Source organism: Protopterus annectens, chromosome 9.part0 (genome assembly GCF_019279795.1).
Source record: "Protopterus annectens isolate FY-2018-M chromosome 9.part0, PAN1.0, whole genome shotgun sequence".
In the NCBI taxonomy this organism is placed as follows: Eukaryota; Metazoa; Chordata; order Ceratodontiformes; family Protopteridae; genus Protopterus; species Protopterus annectens.
In genome coordinates, this window is record NC_056743.1 from 331,804,572 (window position 1) to 331,825,272 (window position 20,701).

A 20,701-nucleotide genomic window follows, 5' to 3' on the forward strand; every position below is an offset into this window, starting at 1 on the left:
GTAAAAAGCATTGTTACCAGAGGTTACAAGATTCCGTTCCTATTGCCCCCATTTCCTCAGAAAAGACTCCCAGATGTACCGCCCCATCTGCGAGACCCTGCAGCTATAGAAATTTCAAAGCTGCTAGAAAAAGAGTCATCCAACCAGTCCCGGCGAACCAAAGAGGATTCAGAATTTACTCAAGGTTCTTTTTAGTTCCAAAAAAGACAGGGGACTGGAGGCCAATTCTGGACCTAAGCAAACTCAATACCATCGTCAAGAAAGAAAAGTTCCGGATGGTCACGCTTCAATCGATCCTTCCATTCTTACAGAAGGACGACTGGATGTGCTCAATAGATCTAAAGGACGCGTACTACCACATCAAAATGGCCAGGGCATCCAGGGATCACTTGCGCTTCCGGCTGGGAGCCAGTCACTTTCAGTTTCGAGCCCTGCCCTTTGGTCTGACCTCAGCCCCCAGGGTTTTCACCAAATGTATGGCAGTGGTAGCGTCTCACTTGAGATGCCTAGGATTCCAGGTGTTTCCGTATCTGGACGACTGGCTCCTTACTGCCACCACCGAGCGTCGACTGATTCAGGCCAGGGATTACACACTAGAACTCTGTGTTCATCTCGGAATTTCCGTAAATTTCGAAAAATCTGTATTACAGCCGTCACAGCATATCTCATTCATAGGAGCAGAATTGGATACGCGTTGCTTAATTCTAAGGCTTCCTCCAGAAAGAATAGCCTCTCTACAAAATCATATATCTCTTCTCCTGTTGTCCAAAAAATCCCCAGCAAAACTGGTTCTGAAAGTTTTGGGTCTCATGGCAGCTTCCCTCATTGCGATACCCTTGGGAAGACTGCACATGAGAGTTCTTCAATGGCTTCTATTTGCACAATGGTCGTTCCAACAGTTACCCCTGACACACGAAATTTACATCACGAACATCTGCAAATCGCACCTGTCTTGGTGGCTTCAGACTTGCAACCTCTCCGGCGGCCGACCATTTGTGCTACCCACGCCGACAGCTACGGTGACCACGGACGCTTCCCTGATAGGGTGGGGGGGAATCTTTCAGGGACAGACAGTCCAAGGCCAATGGACCAAATTGGAGTACAAATCTGCACATCAATGTTCTAGAGATGAGGGCAGTGTTTCTAGCGTTGCAACACTTTTCTCCCCTTTTACCTCTAGGGACCATTGCATTTCAGTCGGACAACATGTCCGTAGTCTGGTACATAAACAAACAAGGGGGAACCAAGTCTTATCAACTATGCAGAGAGGCCATGAGAATTTGGCAATGGGCAGAGTCCACGGGTCGCTTCCTGATAGCAATGCATATCCCGGGGTTATCCAACGTCATAGCGGACAGGTTGAGCAAAGCCATCCTGTTACCTCACGAGTGGTCCCTCAAACGATCAATTGTGGACAAGATATTTCGCAAGTGGGGCCAGCCTTGCTGCGATCTGTTTGTGTCTCCAATGAACGCCAAATGCAGAAGGTACTTTGCCCTATTACCCCCTCCAGGGGAAGTCCCCAGGGACGCTCTTATTCACGATTGGCCCCCGGGTCTCCTGTACGCCTTCCCTCCTATACCTCTGATTGCAAAATTTCTACAGAAAGCCAACAACCTGGAGAGGACAGTAATCCTCATTGCCCCATTCTGGCCTCGTCAATTTTGTTTTCCTTTTCTTCAAGCACACCAAATTCGGGAACCCTGGATCCTGGACCCGGGCGGATCTACTGACCCACTCGTCAGGGGCTCCCCACCCGTCGCTTCTCTCCCTCAGACTAGCAGCTTGGCTGCTCCGCTTCCCTTCTTAGCCAGGTCTGATCTTCTTTCCCCTGCGGTTCAAAATATTCTAGTGGCTTCTCATAAGGCTTCCACTACAAAAATTTACACTAGTAAGTGGAAGCGTTTTGTACACTGGGCAACTTCACAACATTTGGCTCCCGTGATAGCCCCACTGAACAGAGTCTTGGAGTTTCTATCCATACTGTTTCACCAAGGAGCTTCTCCTGCCACTTTGAGAGTTCAATTGGCTGCCATTTCAAACTTTCATGTGGGAGAAAATGGGGTGCCTATTATGGCTCATAGACTTTGTAAGGCCTTTCTAAAAGGGTCTTTCCATATCAGGCCACCAGTCAGGATTCCTACATCACCATGGAATTTGAACCTTCTATTATCACAGCTAATGCTACCACCCTTTGAACCAGCCTCTTCCTGTTCTTTGAAGTTTTTGTCATGGAAAACCCTCTTTCTGGTAGCTATCACATCAGCCCGACGGGTATCGGAACTTCAAGCTCTTTCCGTTAAACATCCATATTTGATCTTTCACCCTGATAGGTATCTCTTCGCACTAATCCATCCTTTCTTCCCAAAGTTTGCTCCGTCAATAACATTAATCAGTCCATTGAGCTCCCCACATTTTTCAAGAACCTTTCCAATAAGTTGGAATATATGTTACACAAGTTGGATGTTCATAGACAACTCAGGTTTTACTTGGATAGAACTAAGGATCACAGAAAAACAGATCAACTCTTTATAGCCTTTGCGGACAGCAGAAAGGGCATGGCAGTTACAAAACAAACCCTTTCCAAATGGCTATCCGATTGTATTATTTTTGTTTATACTGCTTCTGAGCAGAGCTTACCTGTCAAGCCCAAAGGGCGTTCCACTAGATCAATATCTACATCCCTGGCTCATGCGGCCCGCCTACCATTGGACACTATTTGTGCGGCTGCCACTTGATCTAAACCACATACATTCATTACTCATTACAAAGTGGATAGGGTTCCCAGGGACAGGGCAACCTTTGGTTCCACTGTGCTCAGGAACGTTCTTCCGTGAGTTTCTCAGGATCACGGAGCTAGGGACGCTACCCAGGTGTAAGAACAAACGGCGAGATTGAACACTCTCACATAGAGAAGTTATGTCCTTACCATAACGTTCCATGTGGAGTGTTCATCTCGCCTTTGTTCTTACATTCCCACCCTCCCACCCTCAGGAAGAACGTCCAGTTTAGGTGTCTGGTTTGGTTCTCCCGCTTCTGTTTCTCTCAGTTGTTACGGCTGTTGTTCAGCTATGCCTTAGCATGTATGTTGTATGTTCACTCCCGTTAGGTTCTGGTTTGTTTGCAAACTAGATCTGAGGTAAAGGCAGAGGGGAATTGTGGGAGATAGGTTGGTCTCGAGCTTCTTCTCGATGCAGAGCTTTGCCAAGCGGCCGACATGGAGCCGAGAATCGGCTCCGAACCCAGGTGTAAGAACAAAGGCGAGATGAACACTCCACATGGAACGTTATGGTAAGGACATAACTTCTATTTTGTGTACACTTAACATAAATGTAGATGTTCGAGTGTATTCACTGTTGCAGTCCTGGGTTTCCTCCCTCCGTCCCCCTTGTCTCTCTCTCTTCCTCTCTCTTTACAGGGATTTTTTGGTATTTGCTTTCTACTGGTGGTGGTCTTCCACCATAACCTAGCTCCCTATTTGGGGTGCTCCTGACAGGGCAAGAAAAACTGATGTAATGGCGTTGGCTGCCTGATTTTATACCACTGACCTGACGTCAGTCCTGGAGTGACAGCAACCGATGCAGAAATACTAAGCCTCTGGTATTCATGCTGACTGAGGGCTACCCCTGGCAGGATAACCCAAATGTGATGACTACAACAGTGAATACACTCTAACATCTACATTTATGGTAAGTGTACACAACTGAACTTCATCACTGCCACCAGACACTTCACAATCAGCTACTCGAAGGCCCTTAGCAAAGGGTGTCCAATTATACTGTGCAATATTAATACTAATACAAATGGTAGTACTTTACCAAGATGGCTAGGTCTTAATGAGTGGCCCACACAGTGTCGCCAAATAACTATAAATACTCTCAAAGGTTAACACTTCTAAAAAGGACCAGCCACAATGAACAGTTTAAATATATTTAATAATAAAAGAACAAGTAAATACTAAATAGATATCCACAGTAAACCAGAGTTCAAATCACAGAAAATATTGAAAATCATTGATGGATAGACACGTACAAATAAAGAAAAACTATCTCTAAATGAAGCTTCACTATATTCCTGACTGAATCTAAGATAATTGTACTGTTCCCTAATAACTTACTTGGGCAAGGCAAGTTGAAATACATTAACAGTCTTTCTGGTCAGACTCGCAAACAGAATACTCTATTCTCTGAGATCACTCCCTGCATAATATAATATCCAACATGACTTGCAGAATGACCTCATCTGGTCACCTGACTCTAGGTTCCCACAATACCTCTCTTTGAAGCTGAGACAGGAATTGAACATGGACGGCTGCAATACACATCCAAATGTTTATGGCAGTGCCTGGAGGCCTCCCCTCTTTTCACTGAGCTAATGAACAACAGATGTGTCACAGACCCAGTGTCTATGGTTCTACTCAGCACTGTAAGGTGCCTTTTAATGATTCAACAGCTAGTTTACATTTCCTTTATTTTTCTCAAAATAAGCCAGCTGGTTAACCTTTGCTGTGCCAGTGTCCTCTATTAAAACATATACATTTAATTCAGGTTCCGTAATACATATATATTTCTCTTCATTTCAACGGGGTGCATTGTTGATGCATTTTAACACAATTAACACAAGCAAAGCTCATAAGTACACTTTCAGCACAAGCATCTGTACAGATCAGTTTGATATACTAATGGCATATTTACAAATTTCCAACTACCTGTGCTGGCACAAGTCATACAGCCACTGCTCTATTTCTCCCTGTCATGGCTGGCAGTACCTCACATAGTCACACACTCTAACATCTACATTTATGGTAAGTATACATAACTGTACTTTCTTGGTATTTCATTTAACAGATAGTGCTGTCAGTCTATGGTCTCACACAGTTGTGCCGCATTGACTTGCCAGGACTGGAAGATATATACTGACTCGTATTGGTGTATTTTTGCAGACAGTTGTACCACATATGGGTCTGTTTCTGTTTGGGAGTTTGACCCATTTATTGTTCCCTGAAGCAGGAACATTTACAGGGGGTGGAGAGGTCTTTGGCCTCCTTCCTGGGCCTAGATTAGAATTTTTCTATTTTTTTTTTCAGGCATCAACTTCATAGTTACTTACTAGGCTAGTGATCGTATGATGCCTAGCCATGCAATCCCATGGTTGTTGACCCTTATGCTTACATGTTCATCAGTGACTCTGTCTGGCATACAAGTCTATCACGGACCCCACCTGCTGCATATCCGCAAGTTAAGCTCCACTCGAGTAACCTGCAGGCATGCCATCAACAAGACTTGTTGGCGGGACAGATTTATGTCCCAGAGACTCCCCCATCTACGGAGTAGACTCCCTCTCACATCTGCAGAGTATCTCTTTACCCCTTTTTAAGCACAACCTAGATAACTGGATGGGGAACAGAATATATACCCCTGGGATTCCACCTATGTCCCTGCTGGGCAGGGGCATCGGGTACTGATTTGTCTAAACATAGGATAAACTCTTGGCTAGACTTAAGTGCCTCAAGGCGAATAGCCTAGTAACCTCCTATGATCTCTGATGATCCTATGGTATTTACTACTAGGTTAGTGATCTGTGAGGATCTTAAGAAGTACCTTATGCTGCTTCACCCTGCAGCTGTATACTTGAAGAAAAGACAGCCATCGACACTTAATATGACTTGTGTGCATGTCTTCGCTTTTATTACAGCTCCTTACTTTTACAACAGAGGGAATGCAGCATTGAAGTAATTGTGAGTTATGGTCTCCTGCAAGGGTCAGTCCTCGCTGATGTATTTTTTAAATATGTGATGTAGCTGTACTTTCCATGTAAGTTTTAAGGAGTCTAGCATTTTATCTGGTCATGGTTAACGCTTGTATTTATTTTATATTTTCAGCATACAAGACTGTCTCGGGTGTCAATGGCCCACTCGTCATTTTAGATCAGGTTAAGGTATGTATTCTTTAATGTTTATAATCAGCTGCATGTATACCACAGAGCTTTCCTTTTCAGTTTTTGACTGGTTGGAGAAAAGTAATTAAAAATATGGTATCTTGGCAGCGAAATCAACAGTGCTGTAAACGCGACTTATGATATGCTGGCGTTGTATACCAGAATAAAACACCGTTGTAGAACTGAAAGGCACACATTTACTTAATATAGTTAAAATATTAAAATAAACAATATTCATGGCTTATGATATGCTGGCATTGTATACCAGAACAAAACACCGTTGTAAAAAGCAAGTTAGAGTAGAACTGAAAGGCACACATTTACTTAATAAAGTTAAAATATTAAATGAAAACAATATTCATCATATTGATTGCTGCTGCAGTATCCTAAGCTTATATGGGTTATATCCGGTCAAGGGCATAGCAGCTGGACAGCTTCCAAAGCTTCAGGCCATCTTCTTCATGCCCTGTCCATTAGATCGAGCTGAGCTGACTAAAAGATAGCTTTGGGTGCCAAGCCCTTCAGGGCTTTTCTGCCACAGAAGCGTGTGCACTCCTGTGGGCTTTCAAGGAGCGATGGAAGGCTCTCTTGTTTGAACTTGCTTACCTGTTAAGGAAAGCACTTTTATGTAAGAGAAATGTTTTTCATGACTGTTGCGCGACTCAACTGTACTTTTAAAGAAGCAAGCACGTTTGTTCTTGTCATTTTTAAAAAGCTGTTAAACTATTTAAAACATCCTTTTCTGTGGAGAAACTATTTAATGCACTTGTATGCCTGGCAAAATGTATTGAAGTGCTTTTTATTGTGTTTTGATTGGGAAAAAGTTAATTTATAGGACTTGCTTTTCCCAGGAAGCTAAGCAGCACAAGCCGGTAAAATAAACTTCATTTTAAGCTTGACATGGAACAGACTACTGTTCCCGTGATTGGTAGTCTTTCAGTCACAAAAAAAAACATTAACCCAACAATTTTTGCCCCCATAATAGATTAGTAATTTGCCTCTACCCCAAGTGGATGAGACTGCTGTGACCAAAGCTGGTTGTATTCCCTGGATCCGGCTGTCCTCTGCGGCTGTCGGGGTCCCTTTAGGGGCATGAGAGAGGCACACTTGTCAGCCTTGGAAACGGGACAGGGAAGGTGCCTTTGTTTAGCCAGAATGTTGTGGTTCTCCCTTGGGAAACTATTTTTCGCATTAATAAACCTATTTGCCCCCAACCTTCTTATCAAAAAGAAACTTAAAACAAATGTTTGTCTTCTCATGCTCAGGTTCTTTTGAGTAGGAGCAGTTTTAGGTCTGGCTGAGCCTCTTGTACAGGATATTTACCCTTCTTGTAAGGTGGTTTCTGACAAAAGAAAAAATAATTCAAGAAACTGAATCTGTGAAGGCATGTCCGGGGGAAAAATGCATTTTTTTTCCTCTTCAGGTTTCTGATTCAGATTTTGAGGAGAGTATGGCACATGAACCTTTCCGTGAAGAACTTTGTAGGATGAGGTTTAGTTTTCGGTCCCTATGAAAATATGATGATGAGTTAAAACTGGAATTGGGAGAATTCACCCATCCCCTAGTGCTGTCAGCACTGGAGGGTGTGTTGTCAGAGCTTGTGGTTCCCCCCATTGCTATCCTTCTGCACCTAAGAGAGCAGAAAGAATGTATAAAGTTCCTCAGTCTTTCAAGTTTTTATACACTCATCTCGTACGTCAACTATTAGCTGCACCTTTAGCTAATCCAGTTGCTGCCAAGCATTTTGTTAATTCTAATCCTCCCCTTCAGACAAAGACTGTAAAGCTATTGATCAGTTTGGGGAAAAGTGCATGCTACTCTCTTGATTTTTAAAATTTTGAATTGTCAGGATCGTATGTTGAAGTTTATTCTGGCTTGATTGTGAAAGTCTGAGGAATGTTTTATCAGCAGTTTTCTGTGTGAGGAACAATCTGCTTTGTGTGGTTTAGCATCTTCTGTTAATCGGGGCTTTACTGCTGTGAGTGAGTTCAAAGACTTGCATCTGGAGTATTTCCCCCTGGGCCTCTGCTGAAAATTGGCTATGTTCCAAGTTGGACTTTGACCGTTAACAAATGTGAAACAAAAATAAAAAAGTAAGTGTTCATATGACTGAAGATATTTCATCTAGGCTGTTGCCACTGGTACTGAGTTGAAGTTTGCCTAGATACATTTTCATAACCTCCCAGAAGATGTAAAAAATGAAATGTTGAATTCTCCTTTTGCTAGAGATTTAGCTTTTGGACCCTTTGCTGCAGAGGACCAACAATGTGATGAGAGAGTTGAGCTAATTAATCTCTCGGATTTTCTGGCCACACTTCTGTAAATTTTCCAAGGGATTTTTTGCTCCTTGTGGTCTTGGTAATCCTGGTAAGGAGGTTAAGTAGCAGGGAGGTTCCAAAAATAAAGCTGGAACTATCCCCAAAACAAATGAGTCAAATAAGGCAGATTGATTATGTAAAGGAGCTTGATACCCCACTAGGCAGTCTCTTATCCCTGCCAGAAACTCTAAATCTCTGTTTCTGTCTCCTTTCCAGGGAATTCCTCCACATTTGCTAGATCCCAAACCCTTCTACTGTCCTACGTCACATGTTGTCACAGTGGATAATAGAAGCAGGTCATCATTCCCAGCTGGGAAAAGGATTTCATTCAAGAAAGTTTAGTGCCAAAGAAAGGAAATGTCTGGAGACTAATAATTTACCTTTTTTTCCAAACCATTATGTATTAGTGCCAAAGTTCAAAATGCTTTCACTCCACAACATGTTACTACTTTCTCATTTAGATATAATCTCTTGTAGTCTTCATTTCTCCTCACAATAGGGTCTCTGACCTTCGGATCCAGGTCGGCCACATTCTGCAGTCTTGGATCCGATTCTCAAGCTCCTCTTTTTTAGCCATAATGCACTACATCCACCCAGGTACCTCAGATCTTGTTTGCTGCTTCAGCATCCAGACATGGGTCTTGTGCTCTCAAGCTGTGGGGATTTTTTCCTTTGAACAATTTGAGAACTCATGATAGTTTTTTCCTGTAAGTGTCCCTCCTTTATTTTCTTCCTGTTCTTACAGTGGGTGTGATACCCCCCCCCCATACTATATAAAAGAAGAAGGTTCTTAGGTAGTTAACCTAGGTTTACTTTAACCTTTTCCTTTAACTTTAAATTTGGTAATTTTCCTTTTTTTCGTGTAGTTAGGACTGTATTATTATATCTCACTAAGGTCACGTTAGTTAGCTTTGGCTGTTTGTTTTTGGCGGGCTTTACTTTGTGATGGCGGACAAGTTTTCACCTAGTTTCAAACATTGCATTTCCTGTGGGCATAAAATCCCCAACCAGGATGCCCACAAGCAGTGTGTATATTGTTTGGGGGCTGAGCATTTAAAAGCAGATTGTTCTGTTTGTGCTTCCTTTAATCCGCTCACGTTGGCTGACGGAAGAAACTAGTTGATTCTCAGGGGCCTTCTTCCTTCCTCAGATCTGAAGGCTCAGACCCCTTCCTTGGCTTCTCATCTCCCAGAGGGACTCTCTAGAGCCCAAGAAGTCAAGAAAACTTTGGATCCGACGTCCTTGGATCTAAAGAAATTGCCTACCCCTTCAGATCCATCAGAATCTTCATATCCAGGGGATGATATTACCATGTCTCCTCCTCGTTTGTCAGCTCGTATTTTGGATCCAGTGACTCAGGATCCACACATTCCAGACCCCACCTTGTTGACTTCATTCAGGTCCTCTAGAAGCTGGTCCAAGGTGGATATGGACAAAATGATGAGATTCCTCAATGCCCAGATCCAGATGGGGGTAGTCTCGGTTTTGTCCCCTTTCTGATCCAAGAGCTACCGTGGCCATACCATCAGAACTCCTCTTCCAATCTGGTCTTCGGTTTCAGAGTTGCAAGATGCAGGACTGTCATGTGTGCTGGGTTCGGTGAAGGGGCAGCTCCCATCCTCAACACAGGGGGTACCCTTGACTAGCCCTGTTTCAGTTCTATTGAAACAGAACGGGTCTTGGAGCCATGGTATCCGTGCTGGATCTAGGGGAATGGGGTCAGCTCTCTCTTTGTCAGAGCCATCTCTACCCTTGGGTGCCTCGGCACTTGACAGATTAGGTCTGGTCCCTTCTGGAGGTCATGGATCCGGGGTGAGTCTTGGCAGTTTTCCTTCTGTAATTTCTGTTTTGGGGGAGATACAGGACCTCTCCCGGTCCATTGGCCTTTTAGAAAGTGAAGAGGGTTTTCTCCCGAGTTAGACATCTAATGACACAAGTTGCATGTTGCCCAATCCTCCCCTTTACCCCCATTGGATGTAGGCCTTGAGCCCATTCATCCGGCCATGAGTCCACCTGTCCTGAGTGGCCTCCAAGATCTCCCTGGTCAGGAGGGATCCCCTTCTTCCAACACTTCCCGAAGCCCCTCTGATGAAGATGTGCAAAAGGAGGCACGTTGATTCCCCATTTAAGTTCTTAAATGAGGGCACTAACTTCGATGAGGGGGAACGGTCCCCCAATCCCCACCTAAAGACATCTTCTTTGGGAACATTTTAGAGATCCTGAAAAAAATCTGGGTGGTCTGCCCAAACTCCTGAAGAGTCTGTTCTCTTGGAGGTGTTCAGGACAGACCCCATCTGTCCTGGGAGACCCCCCCCCCAGCAGACACCCTGGCATGGAAGAAACCAGACAGCATTGAGCTCATACCCAAGCAACCTGATAGGTTTCTGGTACCCCCTGCAGATAGGGAACATTAGAGCAAGGGTCCCATAGCTGTTGTCATCTTGGCGACGGCAGCCACTAAGAAAGAGCTGGCAGAAGAAACTAGTAGTGTCCATCTGCCTAACAAAGAGTCTAAAGTGTTGGACAGGATTGTTGATTACGTTTATGCCCTGGCCACTTTTATGGTGAAGTTGTTGAACTACCTTGTTGATTTTACCTGGCTTCAGAGAGATTTAATCAAGGAGCGCTCAGCATCTCTGAGCCCATGCCTGTGGAGGAATGTAAGAAAATTTCTGCCAAGCTGACCACTTTATCGTCTGTCGCCAACCCATCAATGAGGTTATTCTCCCATACCACGGAGGGTACCACACGAGCAGCTGGTTCAGGAGTTTCCCTAAGGAGGCATGGCTGGATGAGGCTATGTGATTTCATGGAGCCCTTTAAGGCGTCCTTTGTGAATGCTCCTTACGATGGTTCCTTGCTGGTTTGAGATGCACTCACCCACAGTGAAAAGGACAGGAAGACCCTTTTCTTATAGAAATCAGATTTTCTTCTCCCCAGATGTCCTTCTCTAGGAACCAGTGTGGAGGCAAGAAAATGTGGTTTCACAAATCCCAAGGGCCTTTTCAGGACCTACGTAGGGGAGCTTCCTCTAGAGGCAGAGGGGGGGAGGGTTTGATAGTAGACGCTGCCCTAGAGGCAGAGGGGGTCTGCAGAACCAGGGCTTTAGGGAAACCTTTCCATATGAGCTACCCAGTGTTCCTGAAGCTCTGCCTGAGTGTTCATCTCTGGAGGCAGTTTGGGGTTGACTAGCTTTGCAGTCAAAAGCCTGAACTCAGTTGACTCAAAACCGTTGGGTGCTAAGCATAACATCAAGAGGCTATTACATTCCCTGGTCTCCTCTTCCTCCAAACTCCAAAAGCCTTCCTGATGTGCCACATAGTCAGAAGGAGCAGGCAACACAGGAAATGCAACAACTGTTGCAAAAAAGTTATCCATGAAGTCCCAGTTGAGCAAAAAGGATTCAGAACAGACTCCCGCTTCTTTTTGGTGCTGAAAAAGACAGGGGACTTATCTAAGCAAGTTGAACAGATATCTAAAGAAGTCAAGGTTCTGAATGGTTATGGTTCAGTCCATTCACAAGGATGACTGGATGTGCTTGATGGATCTCAAGGACATGTGCTATTATGTCAAAATAAACAGGCGCTCCAGGAGGTATCTGTGCTTTAGGCTGTGAGCCAATCATTATCAGGTCAGAGCATGGCCCCCGAGTGTTCACCAAATGTGTGGCAGTGGTAGCAGCTCACTTGAGGTTCAAAGGATTCCAGGTGTTTCCGTACTTAGTTGACCCCTTACCACTCATGAAGCATCAGCTAATCCAAACCAGGGATTACTTGAGTTATCACATTTTCTGGGCATCACCATGAACCTGAACAAGTCCAACCTGATTATTGTGCAGAAACTGGAATTTATAGGGACATAGCTGAACGCGAGGGATCGGAGAGCTGCTCTCCCTTTGCACAGCGTAATGACACTGAGGAATCTGGTACAGGACCTATTATCCCAACAGGCTCCTCCTGCATGGATGTTCTTACAAGTCCTAGGATTCATGTCCATGGCTATCCTGTTAGTTCTAGCCAGATTCTTCATGCGGGTTGTCCAGTGGACTTCGGCGGCACAATGATCCATCCTGATTCACCCACTTTTCCTTCCCATCAGATTGGCTTTTCTCCTAACATTGCGAGTCTTTCAGGATGCTCTCCCCTTAGGGACTATTGCATTACACATCAAGAACAAGTCTGTTGCCTGGGACATCAGCAAACAAGGAGAAACCCTTTCTTGCACCTTGTGCAGGGAGACCATGCAGGTGTGGGACTGGGCAGTATCTTCAGACCGCCTTCCAGTTGCAATGCATATCCCAGGGAAAATAAATTATCTGCCTTGCAAACTTGGCAGATCGCTCCTGGTTCTGCATGAGTGGTCCCCTCAGTCAGTCAGTGGTGAACATGATCTTCAGCCATTGGGGTCAGACTTGCTGCGATCTTTGAATCTCCCATCAGTAACAAATGCAGCAAGTTCTTCACTCTAATCCCTTCTCTGGGAAGTCCCCAGGGGATGCACTAGTCTATGATTGGGCCCCCGGGTCTCCTGTATGCTTATCCTCTTCCTCTCATCCCAAAGTTTCTTAAGAAGGCAAACAGGTTGAAGAGCTCTGTCATCCTCATTTACCCCCTTCTGGCTTTGACAGGTGTGGTTCCCCTTCCTATGGTCTCATCTGAAATATCCTCCTTGGATACTGGAGCCAGGTCAGGACCTCCTTTCTCATCCATCAGGGATACAGCATCCGAATCTTAGTGCCATCAAGTTGACCACTAGGTTTCTCCACTTCTAACCCTAGTGAGACAGTGCATGCTTAATTCCCTGATCCAAAAGATACTTCTAGCTTCGCAAAAGGCTACTACCAAAACGTTTACACCAGTAAGTGGAAAATGTTTGTCATTCAGACTACAAACAAACACTGCCGTTTTCTCACACCAGTTTCAGATGTATTGTTGTTTCTTAGTACTCGAGGAGGTTGTTAGCTTCTCTACCACCTAACTTCAGTTATGTTTGTCATTTGCACTACAAACAAACACTGCCGTTTTCTCACACCAGTTTCAGATGTATTGTTGTTTCTTAGTACTCGAGGAGGTTGTTAGCTTCTCTACCACCTAACTTCAGTTATAATGTTGGTCATTCGCACTACAAACAAACACTGCCATTTTCTCACACCAGTTTCAGATGTATTGTTGTTTCTTAGTACTCGAGGAGGTTGTTAGCTTCTCTACCACCTAACTTCAGTTATAATGTTTGTCATTCAGACTACAAACAAACACTGCCGTTTTCTCACACCAGTTTCAGATGTATTGTTGTTTCTTAGTACTCGAGGAGGTTGTTAGCTTCTCTACCACCTAACTTCAGTTATAATGTTTGTCATTCGCACTACAAACAAACACTGCCGTTTTCTCAGCACCAGTTTCAGATGTATTGTTGTTTCTTAGTACTCGAGGAGGTTGTTAGCTTCTCTACCACCTAACTTCAGTTATAATGTTGGTCATTCGCACTACAAACAAACACTGCCATTTTCTCACACCAGTTTCAGATGTATTGTTGTTTCTTAGTACTCGAGGAGGTTGTTAGCTTCTCTACCACCTAACTTCAGTTATAATGTTTGTCATTTGGACTACAAACAAACACTGCCGTTTTCTCACACCAGTTTCAGATGTATTGTTGTTTCTTAGTACTCGAGGAGGTTGTTAGCTTCTCTACCACCTAACTTCAGTTATAATGTTTGTCATTCAGACTACAAACAAACACTGCCATTTTCTCACACCAGTTTCAGATGTATTGTTGTTTCTTAGTACTCGAGGAGGTTGTTAGCTTCTCTACCACCTAACTTCAGTTATAATGTTTGTCATTCAGACTACAAACAAACACTGCCATTTTCTCACACCAGTTTCAGATGTATTGTTGTTTCTTAGTACTTTCGAGGAGGTTGTTAGCTTCTCTACCACCTAACTTCAGTTATAATGTTTGTCATTCAGACTACAAACAAACACTGCCATTTTCTCACACCAGTTTCAGATGTATTGTTGTTTCTTAGTACTCGAGGAGGTTGTTAGCTTCTCTACCACCTAACTTCAGTTATAATGTTTGTCATTCGCACTACAAACAAACACTGCTGTTTTCTCAGCACCAGTTTCAGATGTATTGTTGTTTCTTAGTACTCGAGGAGGTTGTTAGCTTCTCTACCACCTAACTTCAGTTATAATGTTTGTCATTCAGACTACAAACAAACACTGCCATTTTCTCACACCAGTTTCAGATGTATTGTTGTTTCTTAGTACTCGAGGAGGTTGTTAGCTTCTCTACCACCTAACTTCAGTTATGTTTGTCATTTGCACTACAAACAAACACTGCCGTTTTCTCACACCAGTTTCAGATGTATTGTTGTTTCTTAGTACTCGAGGAGGTTGTTAGCTTCTCTACCACCTAACTTCAGTTATAATGTTTGTCATTCGCACTACAAACAAACACTGCCGTTTTCTCACACCAGTTTCAGATGTATTGTTGTTTCTTAGTACTCGAGGAGGTTGTTAGCTTCTCTACCACCTAACTTCAGTTAGCTGCTGTTCCCAATTTCTATGCTGCAAGTCATTCTCATTCTCTGTTCACTTTTAGGTTGTGCAAATCCTTTTATGAATGGTGCTTCCCATCAAGGACCCTTCCCTTCCTTGGGATCTCACTTTTGTGTTGCAGGCTTTGACCCAGAGACCCTTCAAGCCTTATCCTCCAAGCCTCCTTACATAGTTTTTCACAAGGGCAGGATAGTTTTATGCACCAATCCTTGCTTTGTGCCCAAAGTAGCCACTGAAAGCAATATCAGCCAATCCATCCAACTACTAGTCTTTCCACTTTCTGCAGTAATGGGGAGTATGATGTTCACCATCTAGACATTCATAGACCTACACAGGACCAAGCAACTCAGGAAGTCTGACCAGCTCTGTGTAGCCGTCTCATCTAATACACTAGGACATGTGGTGTTCAAAATTGCCTTGCCAAAATGGATATCTTAAAGCCATTTTGTTTGCAAGACCTGTTTCCCGGTCGTCTCTGTAGTGTGCTTGCCATTCAGACTGCCATCCGTAACTACTTTCTAACAGCTGCATGCCTTTGGACTGCTGATGCTTTCTTCTGGATTACCTGAAACTCTATTGCCAGTCAAACATGGAAGAGTTTCCCAATTTTTCACACAGTGTAGGTGCTAGCCTATTGTTTTTGCAGCTGCTCTTTATTGATGTACATTTCTTGACTGTTGTGGCTTGCACACTTATGGACTTGTCCCGACGGTATCTCTGTCCTCGTATTTTTTGTCGCCGATTCTATGTTCAAACATATAATTTGACTGCCATTCCCCTTTTAAGCCACCAGGTGGCAGCATAGAACAAGGCATTTAATGAGTACTGCACAAACTCAAAGCCTAGCAAGGCAAGATAGAGCCAACCTTCTCTGTACTTACTACCACAGCTTCCCAATTAAGTGTGCTCTTACTTGAAACTACTGTTAACAGTCTAAAGATGCCCCTAACAATTTGTTTCATCTTTGCAACTGTTTTCTGAGTAACATTGTCCAACTTACCTGCCAACAACTATCTTAGTGTCGTACCTGGAATGATTGTTTTTTTTTTCGGCACTCTTGCCTCAGTCAGCTGGGTGGGACACAATCCTGAGGGAAGGCAAATCACCCCCTCCTTCCAGCACACGTGCTGCACCCTTTCCCCTTTTTTACCCAACAGAAACCTAAAACTAATAGCCCGCACATGGGCACCATTTTTAAAGCCCATTTTGTTCGCAAGACACCTCTCCTGGTCCTCTCTGTAGTGTGCTTGCCTGTAAGTTTATCTTGTGTATGTTTGGAATATTATACACATTTATCAGCATATTTGCAGCAACTACAGACTCTTAGATAATGCATGTTTCTGTTATCACAGTCGATACTACAGATGCTATTTAACTGAAACACATTTATTGTAAAGCATTCTGCGGCGTCATCTATGTAATTTCTCTGGTTAACTTCCAATCCTAGACGCTAATATAGCTGGAGTATTGCCTAAGCGATATACAATTGTTAAAAGTGACTAGTTGCAGTTTACTACATGTTGCTGTATCGTGAAGGTCATGTAATCCTTCTTGAGCTGTTTCTTTTGTTAGTAAGGACAAATGTTAGTGTTTTTTTTAGGTGCATTGTTATTGCTTGAAAATGTCTTATGATGCATGGTGAATTAATGATGTTAAGTTGTCAATCTCGCCTTCATTCTTGCTTGATGGGTTCGGAGCCGATCCTCGGCTCCGACTCGGCACTTGCTAAGCTCGAGAGTCACTTTTACCAGCTCGAGGCAGCCCCATATCCCATGATGCAAGGCGGTAAGTACCCAGATCTCGTTTGCCGCTTCGCTGATGAGGTCCTCCTTTTACCAGCTCCTGGTAAGTGATTCATACACTACTGCTTTTGCCCCTTTTTCAGTTTAAAATTAAAATTTAAACTTATATTTCATAGTTTTACGCTAGTCTTACTCCCTTTCTGTCTAAAATTCCATTCTCTCCTTTAAAGTTTTTAGTCAGGCCTTCTCCCATCCCATCCCCCCCTTGTTAGTGTGTGTGTGTGTGTGTGTGTGTGTGTGTGTGTGTGTGTGTGTGTGTGAGAGGATAGTTTTATTCTCATTTTTTTTTTGTCTGATATTGTAATTTTTCTTGGACAGGTGTTGTGTGTCTGTTTTTTACACCATGTCTAAGGAAAGGGTCTCAGGCTTTAAGAAGTGTGACTCGTGCTGTCAGAAGATGTCTCTGACAGACGGTCACACTTCTTGCTTATACTGCCTGGGACCTCTCCACCTGCAGGACTCCTGTGTAATTTGTCATTCCTTTAGCCAGAGAGTCCTGCAGGAAAGGAGGAATAAGCTGATTTTGAGGGGCCTTCTTAAGCCGGAGGGCTCTCCGGCTAAGTCGGCTCCATCTAAGACTTCTAAGTCTTCCAAGGCCCAGGCTTCAGTGTCCAAGCCTGCGGCCTCTGCTCCGACTCTTCCAGAGTCGAGATCGGCTCCGGCTGGAGCCGATTCTGGTTTGCTCAAACCTTCAGCACTGATGGCTATCGGTGCCAATTCTGGTTCGGCCACTTCGGTGTCGGCACCGGTCGTCTCCGATCACCATGTGGCTCAGGCTTCGGTGTCGGCGCCGACCGGTTCCGACACCCTTACTTTTAGGTCTGTATCGGCTCCGGCCGGAGCCGATGCATTGAAACTTTCTGTCTGTGCCGAAAAGTTGTCGGCTCCGACAGCTTCCATGGGTTCGTCGGCTCCGATGGTTCCTTCAAGGAAGAGATCTAGGTCTCCTTCCTTGGAGCTGATACTCTCGGCTCCGGCTTCTCCTCTCCTCTCGGAACGGAGCCATCGGAGCCGATCATCCAGGTCATCCAGGCTTTCTGACCATGATTTAGAGAGAGTGGTCAGTAGATTATTAAAATCACAGGCACTGGCCCAGATGCTACATAGTCCGTCTCAACAGACGACTATTAGTCCACACCCCATTGCAGTTCCTCCTTCGACTCTACCTCAGAGTTTGGAGTTGGAGTCTTCGGGAATGGTTTCTGCTACGGCTGAGGGACAGATCCCCCCTTCTGCTCTTTCAGCCTCTACTCTTATCTCCTCTTTGAGACCTTCCTTAGAGGGATTCGGTGGTCGGGCTTCCCTGGTCTCCTCCGAGGGGGTGAGTGGCATCGGACCCTTGTCCGACCCCGCTCTTCCCCTTGGAGCCTCGGCCTTGGTGAGCTCGGCTCCGACATCTGCCTCGGAGCCTTCCCTTTCGGTGGGTCCTGGAGTTCCTGGTTCTTCGGAACGGGTTCTCTCGGACCTCCCCGGGAGGGGAGCATTCGAGGTGATGAAGAGTGTGCTGGCCACTGGACTCGGCCAGCAGTCTGTTCCCTTAGCTCCTCCCTCTATGGTGCCTGTCGATATCTCGGCCACTTCTCTTGCTCCCGGACCCAGAGATCCTCCACCTCAGGTTTCCCCACTGGGAAGAACCCCCTCTTCCGAGGATTCTCCTGATCAGTCAGGAGATCCTCCGAGAAAGAGGACCTGTAAGAGGAAACATGTAGACTCCCCCGAGTCTATCACTTCAGATACTGACTTAGATGAGTCAGAGGGATCCCCAAGATCCCCCTCTGAGGATGTCTCCTTTTCAGACATCCTAGAACTCCTTAGACAGAGGGGAAACTGGCCCACCAATAATCCCTCTGAGGATGAGTCGGTATACCTAGAGGCGTTTGGATCTCGGCCCTCCACCTCCTGGGTGTCTCCGCCTTTCGACCCCCTTATGCAGGTTATCGCTCGAAAGGCGTGGGCTGCTCCTGACTCTGTAGAGCTAGTCCCTAGGAGGCCTTCTAAATTTATTACTGCCCCATCGGACAAGCAATTCCTCACAAAAGGTGTCCCTGCTGATGCCATGGTGGTGGCGGCTGCCACTAAGAAGGAACTTGCAGATCCTTCTGTACCTGTCCATCCTCCTAATAAGGACTCTAGGACCATGGATAGGTATGGCAAGCGGATGTTCTCTTCAGCGACCTTTGCTATGCGTTCGCTGAACTACCTATGTCACTTCACCAGACTCCAGAGGGATATCCTTAAGGAGCTAGGTGAAGTAGTACAGGATCCTACAGCTGCAGGGGCTCAAGAAAAAATTGCTTCGCAGCTAGGAACCCTTAATTCTATTGCTAACTCCTCCATGCGACTGATATCATATGCTGCAGATGGAGCGAGTAGGGCCGCAGGTACAGGTGTGGCTCTTAGACGCCAAGCCTGGATGCGGCTCTGTGATTTTGCAGATCCTTTAAGGCGTCCTTCACAAACTCTCCCTTTGACGGGTCAGCTTTGTTTGGCCCTCAAGTGAAGGAAACGTTGACCAGGTATGAGCAGGACGGCAAGACTCTTTCTGCTGTAGGGGTCCGTTTTTCCACCCCTTCTAGACCTTACCCCAAAGGACAGAAGGGTGGCAAAATGTGGTTCCGCAAATCCCAAGGAGTCACGCCGGATTCACGTGGTCAGTTTACCCCTAGAGACAGAAGGGGTAACAATAACAGACGCCGCTCTAGAGGCAGAGGGGGTCCACAAAACCAGGGAAGCAGAGAACCTCTCTCTGACCAGCCCTTTCAGCATCCCTGAGGTGTTGCCCGGCTGTCCATCCTTGGAGGCAGTCGGGGGAAGACTATCGCTGTACCCAGAAGCCTGGCGTTCCCTCACTCAAGACAGATGGGTACAGTCGATCATATCCGAGGGTTACAAAATTCCTTTCGAGGAAAGTCCTTTCTATCACTCAAATTCCCTTCCAGATGTACCACCCGGTCTAAGGGAAATTGCAGAGTTAGAAGTCTTAAAACTACTGCAAAAAAGAGCCATTCAGCCAATTACAACAGATCATTCAGAGTCCGGAATCTACTCAAGGTTCTTTTTGGTCCCCAAAAAGACGGGAAGACTGGAGACCAATATTGGATCTCAGCAGACTCAACAGGTCTGTGAGGAAGACAAGATTCCGAATGGTCACACTTCAGTCAGTTCTGCCCTTCTTACAGAAGGACAACTGGATGTGCTCAATAGATCTTCAGGATGCGTACTATCACATAAAAATTCACAGACGCTCCAGGAGATTTCTCCGATTTCGGCTGGGGTCCAGTCATTTCCAGTTCAGAGCCCTGCCCTTTGGCCTCACTACAGCCCCCAGAGTGTTCACCAAATGCATGGCAGTGGTCACGGCTCACCTGAGACGTCAAGGATTCCAGGTGTTTCCGTATCTCGATGACTGGCTCCTTTCAGCCACCACCAGGCATCAGCTTCTTCAAGCCAGGGATTACACAATAAATCTTTGTTCTTAATTGGGCACATCGATCAACTCCGAAAAATCATCCTTATTGCCCTGCCAGTCTATTACTTTCATAGGCGCAAACTTAAACACTGTTCGGATGTCAGCTACCCTTACAGATCAAAGAATCTCAGACATTCAAAGTCACGTCAGGATCATTCTAGCCAACAGGAAAGTACAGGCCAGAATGGTTCTAAAGGTGTTAGGCCTCATGGCTGCGGCCATTACCCTTCTTCCCCTGGCTCGCTTCTATATGCGCCTTCTTCAATGGATGTTGTTCACTCAGTGGTCTTACCAACTTCCAATGCATCACCAAATTCTGGTGACACAGATTTGCAAGAATCATCTTGCTTGGTGGATCACTTCTCCCCAGATTCACCAAGGCAGACACTTTGTAACCCCATCCCCGGTAGCCACTTTCACTACGGATGCCTCCCTGATCGGGTGGGGGGGGCATTATCAGGGCAGGATGGTTCATGGGACGTGGCAACCTTTCGAATACCACCTGCACATAAATGTCCTAGAGATGAGAGCAGTGCTTTTAACGTTGCAAGCCCTCAACGACTTTCTTCCCTTAAGGACAATTGCAGTCCACACAGACAACATGTCTGTAGTTTGGTA

The 20,701-nt window shown here is 45.2% G+C and overlaps 1 protein-coding gene across 1 annotated transcript in view; it reads left to right on the plus strand.

The window, feature by feature from the left end:
- LOC122811222 (V-type proton ATPase subunit B, brain isoform) overlaps positions 1 to 20,701 on the plus strand; it is a 1,846,974-nt gene that overhangs the window by 227,492 nt on the left and 1,598,781 nt on the right. Inside the window, exon 2 of the mRNA XM_044082914.1 lies at positions 5,882 to 5,937. Coding sequence (XP_043938849.1) covers positions 5,882 to 5,937 — 56 coding nt within the window. The remainder of the gene's footprint in view (positions 1 to 5,881; positions 5,938 to 20,701) is intronic.